Below are 14,814 nucleotides of genomic sequence, written 5' to 3' on the forward strand. Positions count from 1 at the left end.
TTGACTATCCTGTTGGGAAATATATCAAAGAGTTTCATTAAATTTTAGGATTGCTCAGTGCACAATTAATTCAAATGATGATGAATCTTGCTAATCTTCTTATTAAAGACTGCTCCTTAATATATCCATCCTTTTCTCTAATGCACCGTTAGAACACATTCAAGACTGTATTGTATTATTCACTAGCACTTCTTGTGCATTAAAAAGCAATACAAATGAGAGTCAAAGGTAAATAAATTCCTGATTAGGGCTTTTTAAAAGAGCAACACAGCTCAGTTTTCAGTCAGATCAACCTTCATTAACTTTGTGACTTGTTTACACAACATCTGTTGGAATAACTGTTTGAAAATGACACATTTCTGGATTCATTTTAGAAAGTGTTGACGTCGTGGTCCCACTGCAGGATCGTAAGTGTCTTATAACGATGCTACAACACAATGCACATGTATTTATATTGTTAAAACTGTGTATGAAGAGAGCATAAATGTGAATTACTTAAATTCATTCATACCACGTTGCAGTCCCAGCATGTCGCCCAACACCGGTGTACTGCCCAGCTCCGCCCGGCTGGTACGGTGAGTACACTGACATCATGATGAACAAGAGCTCATACTTTTTAATTTGATTGACTTTAATAATCACAGTCACTATCTACTTTGCAGTGCATCACATAGTCACAGATAGTCCATTACCACCGACGCCTGTGCGAGGTATTAAAAGCCGTTTCACTTCAATTAGTGTGGGTCTTTTATTTCACAACTGACAAAGCTAATGCATGTGAATGCAGCATCTGAGCTATAAAGCCTGAGGAATTAATTAATGGTAATGCATATGAATGGCTGCTGTTACCCCAGAAAACTGGTGTGTCTTGCAAACTGTAAATATTCTCCCCGTGTTGAGCTTTTCCTTATTTTATAGCGTTACAATGGACTTAACTGAGATTGTAGATCATGAATCTTCAATTGTTTACAAATAAATAATGATCGCATAAGTAGTCTCCCTTATTGCTGTGAAACCCATAAATTAGTTCTGCTGAAATTGCCATGAGGAGTCACACAAAACACTGAATTATTATAATTTTTTTAAAAATACAATAGATATCATAAGCAATCAATAATATTTCACTGTGAGGACACTCTCAAGAGAAAGATTTTTAGAGAAGTCTTTGTTGGAAAATCATTTCTTTATTAATTAATCAGGAAAATACCATGTACTGTTTTATATATATATATATATATAAAGGATTTTATGCCATTTTCTCCAACAATAGTAAACATTTTGAGTAATGTATCTGTAAAGTCCATTCCTTCATTCCATTATTATAAGTAGGGACCATAGATATTCTTGATGCTGATTTATTTTTTTTTATTATTATTATTGCACTGATATTTTAGAAGAAGCAGAAGAAAAGCCTTTATTTGTCACGTATACAAAATTCTTTTCTTCACATATCCCAGCATGTTAGGAAGTTTGGGTCAGACATGATACACCAGCCCCTGGAGCAGAGAGAGCCTTGCTCAAGGGTGCAACAGTGACAGCATGGTGGTGCTGGGGCTTGAACCCCCGACCTTAACTAGCCTTAACTATTGAGCCACCACTAGTTAGTGTACATTATTAGATTTATAAAGGAAACTGAATCACATTAATTGGAATATATCATTATCAGGAAACATGCTTTTTTTTGTGACAAGTGGGCAGAGCTTAACGGTGGTCACGAGTGGAGAAGACACACACAAAAAAAAACATTTTTATGTTGGATTATAAAAAAATTCCAATAAAAAGTTCCAATAAAGTCCATTTCAGCTGCATGTTATAACACTATAAAATGGAGAGAAGTTCAAGGGGGTAAATACCTACAGTATACAAGGCACTGTATACTCACTGGAGTTTTTGTGTATGTTTGGTCTGTTGTCATTTCAAGTCAGCTCATTACATTTCTTTATTATTAATTTTTAATTAATTAAACCCTTTTTGCATTAAATAAAGCAGTGGCTACGACTTATTAAATCTCTCTCTCTCTCTCTCTCTCTCCCGACCCCCCCCCCCCTCCATTTCTAAAAAAAGGCTGCTCATTATTCTAGTGGCTGGAATTGATATTTAATGGTGTAGAAAACAATTCAGGCTCTATTTTTAGACTGACAGAATGATTAATGCATAATTAGCACTGCTCTTGTGCCAGAGTAATTAGTGAGATTAAAACTCATTATTAAACCTGGAACTGGAACATGTTTGTGTTTTCCTTTTGTGTGCTGTTTATGTTTTGCTCAGCAAAAGCTGAGCAAAACATTGCTCAGAAAGCACAGCTAATGGCTACGATACTAAGCTACCAGTCTGGCGGCTCACCTTTGTAGTTTTCCTGAAGGATAGGACATAGTGAACGGGTTGTGCATTGGTTATGCATTGCAGTACTCGGCTTCATGTTTGCCCTGTCATGTTTCATCTTCTCCTGCTCTCATAAAGCATTAGCTTCAATGAAAGAGGGGGAAAAAGGCAGAAGATAAAATAAAACCAGTCTTCAGACCGTCTGGACTCATGTGTTCATGCCGTCTTATTCAGCACTGTGTTGCTCAACCCTGAAATGACTCTCTACGTGCTGTGTCTCATTTGCAATTCTAATTTGAAAATTTCTCAACACACCAGGTTACTGAGATTTTGACCATTTTGGCATGTGTTTTTTTTTTTTTTTTCTTCCTTCAGAGGCTCAATTTGCTGCAATAGCAACTCATGCAGTCACGCTTCAAAGACAAGGTATGTCCTCTTCTTGACAACAGAATACAGAATTTTTATCTCCTTTCTATGGTGGATTGGGGGAAAAAAAATTAAATAAAAATAAATCATGTGAGACAGTGGGTTTAAATGATGATGAGTTGTGGATATAGCTACATTTAAACAGTTATTTTTGGCAGAAATGAAAATTATAACCAGTCATTTAATTTAATGTCATTAAATTGCTTTGAAATTAATATATTAAGTCCACGAGTTAAGTTAATTGAGATCTATTTCATGGCCTTGGCATTTTAAAATGAGTGACACAGAAAGCAATTCAATCATTGTGCCCACAGGAACCTAAGCATGGAGATGACTTATAATATTACACTTTAATATTGAAATGTCGCATATAGTGGAGTAAGTGGCCTTTTCACATAGATATACCATTAGCCTGCATCAGCTTCAATGGGTTTTTTTTTTTCTTTTCTGGATGCAATGTACAGTATTACATATGATGGACTCAATTTACACAATTCATGGCCACAACTTTGACATTATTATGTTGTGGACACAAGATATTTAGTTTGTTTCTTCAATATATTAATTTGTGGCCTCAATATATTAAAATTAATACCATGTCACCTCAGTGGCTCCGTACAAAAACCCTGAAAAAGAGGAAAAAGTATGTAGCTAAAGAGAAAGCCAGCCTACTCATCTGACTCTATGTAATCTAGCATAATGTTTATCAGATTAAGAAAAGTGCCTAGATTATTCACTCAAATTTTCTAAACTATTAACTATGGACATTTTTACTGGTTATCATATCCCATACTTTTCCTGTTTTTTTTTAAAAGACCTGTTCCATTGTATATCAGTTCTGAAGGTTATCAATATTAGACTTATTTAATAATATCACATAATGATATTCAAATTTCACCATTTTTAAATCATTTTAATATCCCCTTGTATGAAGCCCTGGCTCTACACTTACACAATATTCTTAATGACACTTAAAAAATCCAGATGCTGACCAAGAGAAACCGAAGCAAGCAAGAAAAAAGAAAGGTAAAGAGCTCGACAAATTCGCTCTGCAAGTAAAGCATGGCAGTTCTGTTTTGTCTTCTTACTTTCATTAATATGAATAATATCATGCACATAATTGAAGACTGCTTCCCAAATTTCAGAGCCTCCTGTTAAGAAGAGAAAAGTAATGCCTACGAAGAAAGGTAAGAAATAATGAACTATTTTAATGAAATACAGCCGGATGAAAATATTATAGAAGCTTATTGTGTTGGATTTCAAATGTTCGACACGAGGAAATTTACTGTTCCAAACAGCTCACACAAAACGAAGCACCGACGGGTTCTGCATGTTAACAGTTAACTTTCCTGATTACCAAACAATTTATGAAATCTGGTACATTGATTTCTTGTAACATACTGTATATGTGATGTCCAGCTACTGTCTCAAAAGTATTGAAAACAAAGGCACCTGAGGAGAAAGTAAAAATTCAGAAAAGGAAAGGTAGGTGATAATGTTTAAGAAAATATTTATTTTCCCAATACATAACCCAAATATTATCTCACAATCATAAGCTTTTGTGTCTCATACACATGTGTTACAGGTCGTGTGACTCCCAGAGAGAAGCTCAGACTGATCCCCCATAGGCGAGGTATATGTATATACACACTGTACATTATATTTAAAAAAAAATCTGAATCAAGTCACAAATATGACTTTATTTCTGACTGTAATTTATTTATTTATTGCAGAAGTCCCAAAGCTGACCAAACCCATCAGATCAGCCGGACCTGGTATGTTTTTATAAGTCTGATCATGTCTGAAAGTTGTTGCTTCATTTGAACTAAATTCTGAAGACTAACTATGAATTATTTGTTTCTATGTACAGTAAAAAGGAAGGCCAAAGTTGTGGAGAAAGGTTAGTCTAAATTTAAATACATCATTATTTCTAGTTTATACAAATACTTCTTTTAGGAGCATGGACTAATTCCCTTATGTGATCTCAGTTATGATATGTTAAAAAAGTTACTGCACATTACAAGGCAAAAAAGCTACGTAAAGGTCAGTCTATACATTGTTATACATGTACGGAATATGACAAGGGCTCAACATGGAATTTCATTGTTACCTTATGAGCCCTCATGTGCTTTATAGGTTTACTGAATATGACATGGCTCAAAGTATCTTACGGCTTGTGACTAGAAGCGTAAGTGAAGGAAAGTATTTCAGGCTAAATGGAAGTTTAAGTGGAAACCCTGTACACCTGTTCATTTATATAGTTATCGTTCAATCACGTGACTTCAGCACAATGCATAACATCATGCAGATACAGGTCAAGTTCACATCAAACCTCGGTGTTTGACAAGCGTGATCTCTGTTACTGGTGCCAGATGGGTTAGTGTGAGTATTTCAGGAAAAAAAAAAAAAAAAACATCCTGTGTGTGGAGGGTCTGCAGGCTGAAACATCTTGCTGGGTGGCTTTGGATCAGGTGGTAGAGTGGGCTGTCCACTAATCATAGGGTTAGTGGTTCGATTCCTGGCTCACATGACTCCATATGCCGAAGTATCCTCGGGCGAGACACTAATGGCAAGCTAGCACCTTGCATGGCAGTGTGAGTGTGTGTGAATGGGTGAATGAGACACAGTAAAGTGCTTTGAAGAACTGCTAAGGTTTAAAAAGAGTGCTTTACAAGTGCAGACCATTTGATGAGAGGGATCAGAGGAGATTCTGAGGCTATCAAAGGCACAGACTCACCGAAACTAGACAGTTTGAAAAAGACCAGGTGATTTTTTTTTTGTAATTTATCTGATCTTTAACAGTCCAGTTTCTGTGAGTCTGTGCACATGATAGACTCAGATTCTTGTTCTTGGCTGACAGGTGTGAAACCTGATCTTCTGCTCTTGTAGCCCACCCACCTCAGATTAATGTTTTGTGTGTTCTGAGATGCTTTTCTGCTCACCACGGTTGTAAAGACTGATTTATTTGAGTTACTGGTTCCTTCCTGGCAGCACAAACCAATCCAGCCATTTTCCTTTGACCTCTCTTATCAGCAAGGTGTTTCCACACACAGAACCGCCACTCACACAGTGTTTTTTGTTTTTCACACCATTCTGTGTAAACTCTACAGACTGTTGTGTGTGAAAATCCCAGGAGATCAGCAGTTAGTGTATAGCGTTGAAACGAGGTCAAAATTATTATATTGGTAGCTCTGCAATAACAATAATACTTTATAAAGTTAAAAAGTTCTCTCAAATGAGCATTTTGTCATATTACACTATTTGCATCGATGTGTGTGTGTGTATATGTATACATATAGAGTAATACTTTTTTTCTTATTATTTATATAATTTATAAAAAAGATTGTAATACATGCACGGATACTAATCTACTTACATGTGGTGTACTTTTAAATCCTTGATGTAAATGTATTGAGGTTTGGGGTGAATTAATCTCCGATGCCAGAAGTTTATGCATCAGGTCACACCTTTTAGTTTTACTTTCAATTAATAAGATTTTCTCCTGGTTCTCTGGTTTCCTTGTACAATCCCAAGAACATGCTGGTACTCTAAATTGCCTCTTGGTGTGAATGAGTATGTAAATTTATTTACATAATATATTTACACACACACATAGGAAGCTAACAATGATAGACAACGCAGCACTGGAGCAGGAAGTGAGGAAAACGCAGGAAGCCGAAGGGAAGGGTTTGCTGCTCTTCTCTGACCGCATCGAGACAAAGTGCAACAACATGGTGGCAGAGTGTGTAGCAATTGATACGGAAGACATTGAAATGCTGAAAAAAAGGAAACAAACAAATAAGAATTAAATCTGCCTGATCCAAAGTTTAGGAAATGAATTAGGTTTTTGTCATGAACATTATTTTAAGCCAGACACTCACAATCCCTTTGAGATACAGGTCCTTATTGAACAAACACACATTTGTTTTTGGAAGCTTGTGTGTATGACAAAGAACAAAACTCTCCGTCATGATCATTCGACAAGTCACCTTGCGATGCGGTTTGGAGGCAGACAATTATATTTTAATGATAAAGTGGGAGTAAATCCAGCTGATGCCATTAGAGGTGATCGCATAAATGGTAAATGAATCACTTGAAGAATTGACAAATATATTTATTTATTTAAGCAGAATTGCTTAAATATAATTTGTACATTCCTCTTATTTCGATAAAAGCCTTGGCTGTAATGTGCAATCGTGGAATTAATCAAAAATAATTATAATACTCAAATTTTTTACAGTTTAATGACTCAAAGCCTTGAGTTTTGAACATGCATTAACTACATAATTCATTTCAGTTGCAGCGTAAGACGAATTCATTCATTAAACACACTAATGTTCTGTTCGTTTAATCATCTCAAAAGGAAAAGAAGAGAGGAAAGGAGTCAAGGATGTGAAGCCTACAGTTGACGGTAGATGAATAAGCTTCGTGCTTTTTCCCAAGATATTTTAGGACATATTTGCTCTTTGTTGTTTCTTTTCACTTGGCCATTTTGGGATGAACTGCTTCCAGCATCATCTTAAAGTAAACTAGGATTAAAAACCAGTGCTTTTTTTGTTCTGAATGATGAAATGAAGCCCAAAGAGAAGGGGAGATATATAACTCTAGCTAATTAATGACCTCAGGTTATCATTGGGCTTGAATTATTTTTAGTTCTCATTAAGCTTTTAGCTCATATTTTATTGAAATGCTGACAGCAGCCTCCATAATCTGATCAATCAGTCACGGAATCACATTTCTGTGTCTGAGAGAAAAATAAACACCCTGCTGTTTCCTGTCATGTCTTATAAAGATTGATAGAACAGATACAACATGATGGTTCTTGGGTGAAATGTAATTTACTAACATACCTAAATCCAAACTGCTCTTTGTTTTGGCATAGTAACCTTAAAATAATGTTCTCATTTGGATCTATTGATAGAAAAAACCAAAAGCAAGCCAACGAAAGCAAAACGAGCTGCACTTCCAGGTAATTATTCATTAATCTTTTATGTTATTTTATGTTACTTTAAATTAATGATTAAAATGAAATGCAGAAATGCTAGAACTGTTAAAGTATGAGACCAAATAACTAAGCTTGTGTGTTTTTTTTTGTTGTTGTTTGGTATTTTAGCAAAAGTGGCTAGAATCATGGCTGTAAAAGGTGAGCTGCAGATATGATAGAGGGTGTTAGCTGTATGAGATTATTATTGTTACATAGAGTACATATACTATGTAAGGAATAAAAAAATTGTTTTAGGAAAATAATCAATGGCAAGGTGATGTGATGTGGCCCAAAGCGAAGCAGGGTTACTGATACCACCATGAAACTAACTTCACATACTGAAGTGATTTATTCCGCTTATACCACAGAAGTTACTTACTAAACAACAATACAACATACTTTTTAACCATTTATAGTTACATTTAATGTTGTGGAACATAGTGCTTGTTATCACTTACATTACTGCAGCCATAACCTTCTGTATTTCCCTCACCAGTCTCTTCTTTTCTCTTTCTGGAAGTTAATAAGAGCAAAAAAAGAAACAAAACCCTGGACTTGTCATTTTAAAGAGCAGCCCATCTTGAAGACTTTCCTTTATTGGCAAACTTAAAGTTACAGCGTTACAAAGCACTGACACTGGAGACTCCTTCAAAAATGTTAAATAAATGTCTCTTTACCAAAAACTACCATATTACCAATTACACATTACACACAATTACACACGCTTTTTTTTTTAATTATCTCGAGCATGCACCATAAAAGTCCCTGTGAATGAGTTAGTATAGAAAAAATGAACGCATTAATATAGAACTGTGATTTTAACTATTGTCAGCGCTGCTGTTATAGAAAATTAATCAACAATTAATCAGATTCAAGCATTCAACCCTGCTGTGGTAGAAATTCTGTTTATATGAACGTTATTCATTAAACTCCAAAGCAGTGCCAACTAGTGTAGTCATACAAATCCCTATTAAACTCTTAACTGTAACTGGCACAAGAAAATTGGATCTGTTAAATAGCAAACTTACAAGACTAAAAGCCTGACAGACTTTCTGTACACTCGTGACAGCTGAGATTAAATGAGCGTTTGATTGCCTGTTACATCACTCTGTAATTGCAGAGTACTCTGAATTCCTGACAAGTCAGGCTTAGAAGAAACAAAAAACTGTAGAAATTGATTGATGAATTGACTGTGCATTAGATGTCAGAGACTATTAAAGTAATGTCACTGAATTGAAAAAGAGTCACGGCAGCATATTCACTACTGTTCACAGGTAAAAAAGACAGAAGAGCTGCCAAACCAGGTCACAAGGAGATAAAATCTACCATCAAATCAACTCCAGAAGAAACAGAAGTTACCAACAAACCTGCTCCAGAAGAGAAAGGAGCTGATTCAGAAGGTATGCTAAAAAAAAAAATCTGTTAATAAATTGCTAAAAAATGTCAAATTATTTCACTTAATCTTTCTAATTCCTTTAATATGTTGCTAGAAAAAACAGCTGGTCCACCCGCACCAACAAGTGAGTACAGTTTTGTCATTTTTAAGGCTTCCATTAGTTCTGTTCAAGTTTAATACACCACGCTGTGGTTTTACACCAAACTGCCAAAGACAGAGGTGTATTTATACGCAGATTAAACCATGCCTGCATATGTCAGCATTGATTTACTGCCCTAAGAATTAAATAGCATCTTACATACTTGCCATTTGTAGAACATGGGGAAACTACCAAACGCTACAAGGCATGACTACAAGGTACCACCATCCACTGCGTGACTCGATTAACATTGGGCGATTAACTTCTAAAAACAGGGCCTGACTAATTCACTGAAAATAAATGAACCAGATGGGTTTGTCGGTCACTGAGGAAAACATTACACAACAGATGTAAAATAATGTTTTGAAAGTTAGCAATAAGTGTGTACTACAAGCACAGCATGGTTAATATTATGGGATGCTCTACTCTGCTAGTCCAGTAATTACCCAGTCCTTAAATGTGTGGCAGCCTAGGAAAACATGTCGATTACTCTGTGGATGAATTCTGGGAAATGGACAAGAAAAAAAGGAATAAAAATCAGGTTTTGGTTAAAATTTGTTTGTTCTGAATATATCACACGATAGGTTTGTGGACACCTGGCCATCATAGCCATATGTGGTTCTTCTCCAAACTGTTGCCACAATGTTGGAAGCACACAATTGTATAGAATGTCTTTGTATGCTGTAGCTTTACAAATTCCCGTCACTGGAACTGACAGACCCCAAAATGTTCCAGCATGACAATGCCCCGTGCACAAAGCAAGCTCCATGAAGACATGGTTTGCCAAGGTTGGAGTGGAAGAACTCATGTGTCCTGCACAGAGCCCTGACCACAACCCCACTGAACACCTTTGGTGTGAAATAAAACACTGACTGCACTCCTGACCTCCTCACTCGACAACAGTGCCTGACCTCACTAATGCTCTTATGGCTGAATGAACACAAATCCCCACAGCCACGCTCCAAAATCTAGTGGAAAGCCTTCCCAGAAGAGTGGAGTGTATTATAACAACAAAGAGGGGCAAAATCTGGAATTGGATTTTTACAAGCACATATGAGTGTTTGTAGTGTCCATAGGTGTCCACAAACACTTACCCATATAGTGTACTTGACACTTCAACCTTAAAAAACCATAAATATATTAATCCAATGTGAGATGGAAATGATTTACTTACCATCTTGCCTAAGATCATGTTAGGTAAGGAGCCAATTTAACAAATACAGTGGTAAAAAAAAAAAAAAAAAAAAAAATCTGTCTGTTTAAACACATCTAAAACCTTGCTAGCTAAGAAAGATTTCTCACACAGTGAACATGCTTTGATCAAGTTGTTGGATAGCGGTGTGTCTTGGTGAAATTGATATACAGTAAGCCTAACCAATTCAGTTTGTAATCATATTTTCAGTTTGTAATTAATATCACTTTCTGGAAAATCCAAGCTTTTAAATGCTAGAACGCAGAATGTAGTTTACATACATACAAAATAGTTCAGGAAGTAACAAAACGCAAACAGAACAAATGTCAACCATCTGTTTTCCCAGGCCGTCACACAATTATCTTTCATGCTTATCTTCCAGGACTCTTTCACCTACCTCTTCAAACATTAACATTTCAGTCATCCTTCCCAAGCGTTGTCTTTCAAGCTCTTTGTCATAATCATGTTCAACATGGTCTCCAGGCCTCTTTTTTCATGTAATGAAATAAAAATCACAATTATAATTCAGCGTACTTTTCCATAGTGGATTTGTTCCTCAAGGCCAAATGGCTTGGGCAGTGGAGGCTTGACGGTTATGGCTCTGGGTTACTGATCGGAAGGTCAGGGGTTCAAGTCCCAGCACTGCCTGGCTCTGGGTTACTGATCAGAAGGTCGGGGTTCAAGCCCCAGCACTGCCAAGCTGCGACTGTTGGGCCCTTGAGCAAGGCCCTTAACACTCTCTGCTCCAGGGGTGCTATATCATGGCTGACCCTGTGCTCTGACCCCAACTTCCTGGCATGAGAAATTTCCTCAAATTTGAATGCATATTGGGGATGTGCTTTAGTTTTGTTGCATTTTCTTCAAATAAGGTCATAAGAGTGCTTACCCAGATAACCTTCGCATCTTTTCATACTACTGATGTTGTTCGAATTGTTATGAATTTACAAGTTGAAGACCATGTTGGGATCAATACACTACATGGCCAAATGTTTGTGGACACCTGACCATCACACCCATATGTGCATTTTGAGCATCCCATTCCAGATTTATCCCCCTTTGCTGTTATAATAACATCCATTCTTCTGGGAAAGCTTTGTACTTGATTTCTATTGGATTTGCCAACTCAGCCACAAGAGCATTAGTCAGATGAGGAACTGATGTCGGGTGAGGAGGTCTGGGGTGCAGTCGGTGTTCAAGTTCATCCTAACGGTGTTCAGTGGGGTTGAGCTGAAGGCCACTAGAGTTCTTCTACTCCAACCTTACCAAACCATGTCTTCATGGAGCTCACTTTGTGCACATGGGCATTGTGATGCTGGATCAAGCTTGTGTTTCATGAAGAACAACATATGGGATTATGTGATTATCCGGTGTCCACTAACTTTTGGCCATTTAGTGTATCAGATTCACATATAGCCTTAACTGAACCTGATTTGCCTACTGATCTGGCGTTGGTACCCACTCTTGATTGTGCATGTATTGGGTGTATAGTTCTAATGCGTTTTTATCATTCCCTGTATGTGTTAATTAGAAGAATCCAAAGTTGAAGAAAATATTACAGAAGGGAAGAAGCCAGGTAAGCAGAAAGTCCTATAGCAACCTATGTTACATTTCATTCTTTCTCTCTTTTTTTAAATTAAGTAATTTATTTATTTATTAGAAGGGGGGTTACAATTTGGTCATATGCCAATTCTCACCCAGTAGCTAGCTCTCTTAACAAAGATGGCACATGCTTCCTCCAAGTCACACGAAGCCAGACACTGCATTTTTTAACAGCTAATCATGCTACATCACAGGGCAGTGTAACACCCTCAGAGGAAAGCTTTATCTCCCCTCTGCTCTGTAAATGAGCTCACAGACACCAATGATTTCTTTGTGTCCCTCTCACTGACACGGGAGACCATTAAAAGTGCAATAAAATAACCTCCATCCCATGCACACGTTACAGTTTCATGACTTCATTTTGGTATTTTGTGAGCACATTAACTTGTGCGCATGAGTAACTGTCAGAGCATGATATAAAAACATATGCAAAATAATAGGATATGCTGGATTCATATCCATTTGTAACTCGCCGAATGATGAAGGTGGAATCCATTTCGTTAAACCAAATTTGCAGTGATTAATGTGAAAATTACAAATAAGTGCTATGCACGCAACAATATATTAATAATATACTCGACTCCTAGTAGGCGTTTATTCCTATCACATTTATATCATATTACATTTGACAGCAAAAACAACAACAACAAAAAAAATGCTATTTACGTCTTCAGTCTGAATTTTCTAGCCGACATTTTTGGGTTTAAAGGCAAGTGCTTGTGTCTAACAGCGATGAAAATGTTGAAAAGCCTCATCTGGCAGAAAAGAAAAAAAAAGTCTGGCAACCTCAGAATTCATTTGCATAATCTGAATGGAGAGCCTGAAAAGTGACTTAAGTACCTGTGTAACCAAACTCTGAATACAAATAACTTTCCCCATGTAAATGTTGACATACCTTTTAGACTTAATTCCCTGATTTCCGCATATGTCCTCGAGAGACTGCATTAAAGCACAAGAATGACCATGACCTATAACCAGAGAACATTAACTTGAAATAAATTATATGATGATAAACAAAAATCAATCAAACTATTTCTGCATCTCTTTCTTAATTTCTACCTTTTTAACAGGCAAGATCCCATACTTCCAGTGTGTGCTAGTGGGTGGAAAAGCCAGCCAATATCCATTACGTCCATTATCTCCTGCTACGACTCCTGCTATTAACCCGGCCATGATGAGAGCCATGATGGAGCAGAGAGCCAGCGTGCTAGAGCAGAAAGCCCGGCCAGCAGGGCAGTAACTCAGAAAAGCAGAATTTTGTGAAATTCTAAGTTGATGCTGATGCTCTCACACTGCTGCTAGTCTCTTTATCAAACTCTGATGTAAGACTAAACACCTGAGAGACTTTTTTTTTCTTCTTTTAATTCTTGTCTTATGGGTTTTAAAGCCAATAAACTATTCCTTTATAAATGGCCATAACAGTTAATCCATGGACATCGGTAAAGAAATGATTAATGACAAAGCCGGTGCAGTGTTTACATGACAGTATAGTACACGAAAACACTCATGCACTTAGAATTACACGACATGTCATATACATATTTCATATAATGTTTAACGGTAATATTTTTCAGTAACATTCAGGGCTGAGTTCCCAGAAAGCATCACAACTGAATGGTAGAGCGAGCATCACGACGAACTCTCGTTTAATCGACCAGTTAAAATGATCTTAAATTTACAATGCTTTTGGGAAACTGCCTCCAGATCTGTTTACATTTGAAGAAACCTCGTTTGAAGAGTCAACATCAGACTCTATTAGAGAGGATTACATTTAGACTTGAAAATGTACAACTCAACTATATGCTCTATGAATATTTATTTACTTATTTACCTAGGCATTTACAGTAATGCATTAGAGAGGCATAATAAATGTGTTATTGCTTTGCCTGATATCCCCATATCTGTATAAAGTGGAGATTTTATCTCTTGCCACAGGCCGTTTCCTTTATGTCACTGTAATATGATCAGGTAAAGAGTTCCTGTAACATTTATCACACTTCACAATATTACCGGAGATAATATTTATGAAAATAAATATAGGCCAGACGAAATCCTGAGTAAAATCAGTTGGGTTTTAGCCTGGTTAAAGGTCTTCAGTAGTTCTTCAGATATTCTTCAGTTATTCATCTTAATACATATTGCGCAATAACTACAGTAAATTAATCAGTAAAGTACTGTAAATTAAACTATGTTCAAAGTAATAGCAAAACTGCGTAGTAACAAGAGTGAAGATTATAAGTCCGATTGAGTCTAAAGAACATGTAGAGGATATACAGAATGTGCCTGTGTTAAACATATATTGTATTTTATTTGTTGATAATTTGGTAACGCTTCCTACGTGAAGCCATTTATGTGTTACATAGCATCCGTGACATTCGTTATGGATGTATACTTAGCAGATGATGCAGTCTGACTGCTCGTCTTCTCTGCAGTCACGTGGGATCGTCACGTGGTAACGCGGTGCAGTAATGTGAGCATTTTCAAAACGTGGAAAGTCTCTGTATTCGCAGTATCTTAAAGCATTTACAGTGTAATACTATCCGCATTTTGAAAATACCTGTGCTACTGTAGCATGTTAGCGTGCGACGTGACTCGGAAGCCCATTTTTGTTTGTGGACAAGAAAAGACGTTTCATGAGTCTAATCACATGTTGTTAAAAACACAAACCTTACGTATGAAGTGGTCAATATGTAAAGAAAAAGACACAAAATTATTTATTAAATATCAATCATATTCAAATAGCATATCGGTATAGG

General features: G+C 36.6%; 1 protein-coding gene across 4 annotated transcripts in view; it reads left to right on the forward strand.

The window, feature by feature from the left end:
• Positions 1–14,814, forward strand: part of trdn (triadin) — a 60,555-nt gene extending 45,741 nt beyond the window's left edge. For 2 of the 4 annotated variants that reach the window (XM_053613978.1, XM_053613981.1), the window contains 17 exons: positions 375–407; positions 522–575; positions 663–710; positions 2,698–2,748; positions 3,733–3,774; positions 3,894–3,935; positions 4,168–4,233; positions 4,334–4,381; positions 4,482–4,523; positions 4,619–4,648; positions 7,112–7,159; positions 7,670–7,717; positions 7,862–7,891; positions 9,007–9,132; positions 9,223–9,252; positions 11,988–12,032; positions 13,129–14,814. In XM_053613978.1, coding sequence (XP_053469953.1) covers positions 375–407; positions 522–575; positions 663–710; positions 2,698–2,748; positions 3,733–3,774; positions 3,894–3,935; positions 4,168–4,233; positions 4,334–4,381; positions 4,482–4,523; positions 4,619–4,648; positions 7,112–7,159; positions 7,670–7,717; positions 7,862–7,891; positions 9,007–9,132; positions 9,223–9,252; positions 11,988–12,032; positions 13,129–13,298 — 953 coding nt within the window. In that variant the 3' untranslated portion in view covers positions 13,299–14,814. The remainder of the gene's footprint in view (positions 1–374; positions 408–521; positions 576–662; positions 711–2,697; positions 2,749–3,732; positions 3,775–3,893; positions 3,936–4,167; positions 4,234–4,333; positions 4,382–4,481; positions 4,524–4,618; positions 4,649–7,111; positions 7,160–7,669; positions 7,718–7,861; positions 7,892–9,006; positions 9,133–9,222; positions 9,253–11,987; positions 12,033–13,128) is intronic. The other 2 variants (XM_053613979.1, XM_053613980.1) reach the window with 2 other exon arrangements.

The sequence above is a fragment of the Ictalurus furcatus genome, chromosome 25 (assembly GCF_023375685.1).
Source record: "Ictalurus furcatus strain D&B chromosome 25, Billie_1.0, whole genome shotgun sequence".
Taxonomy (NCBI): Eukaryota; Metazoa; Chordata; class Actinopteri; order Siluriformes; family Ictaluridae; genus Ictalurus; species Ictalurus furcatus.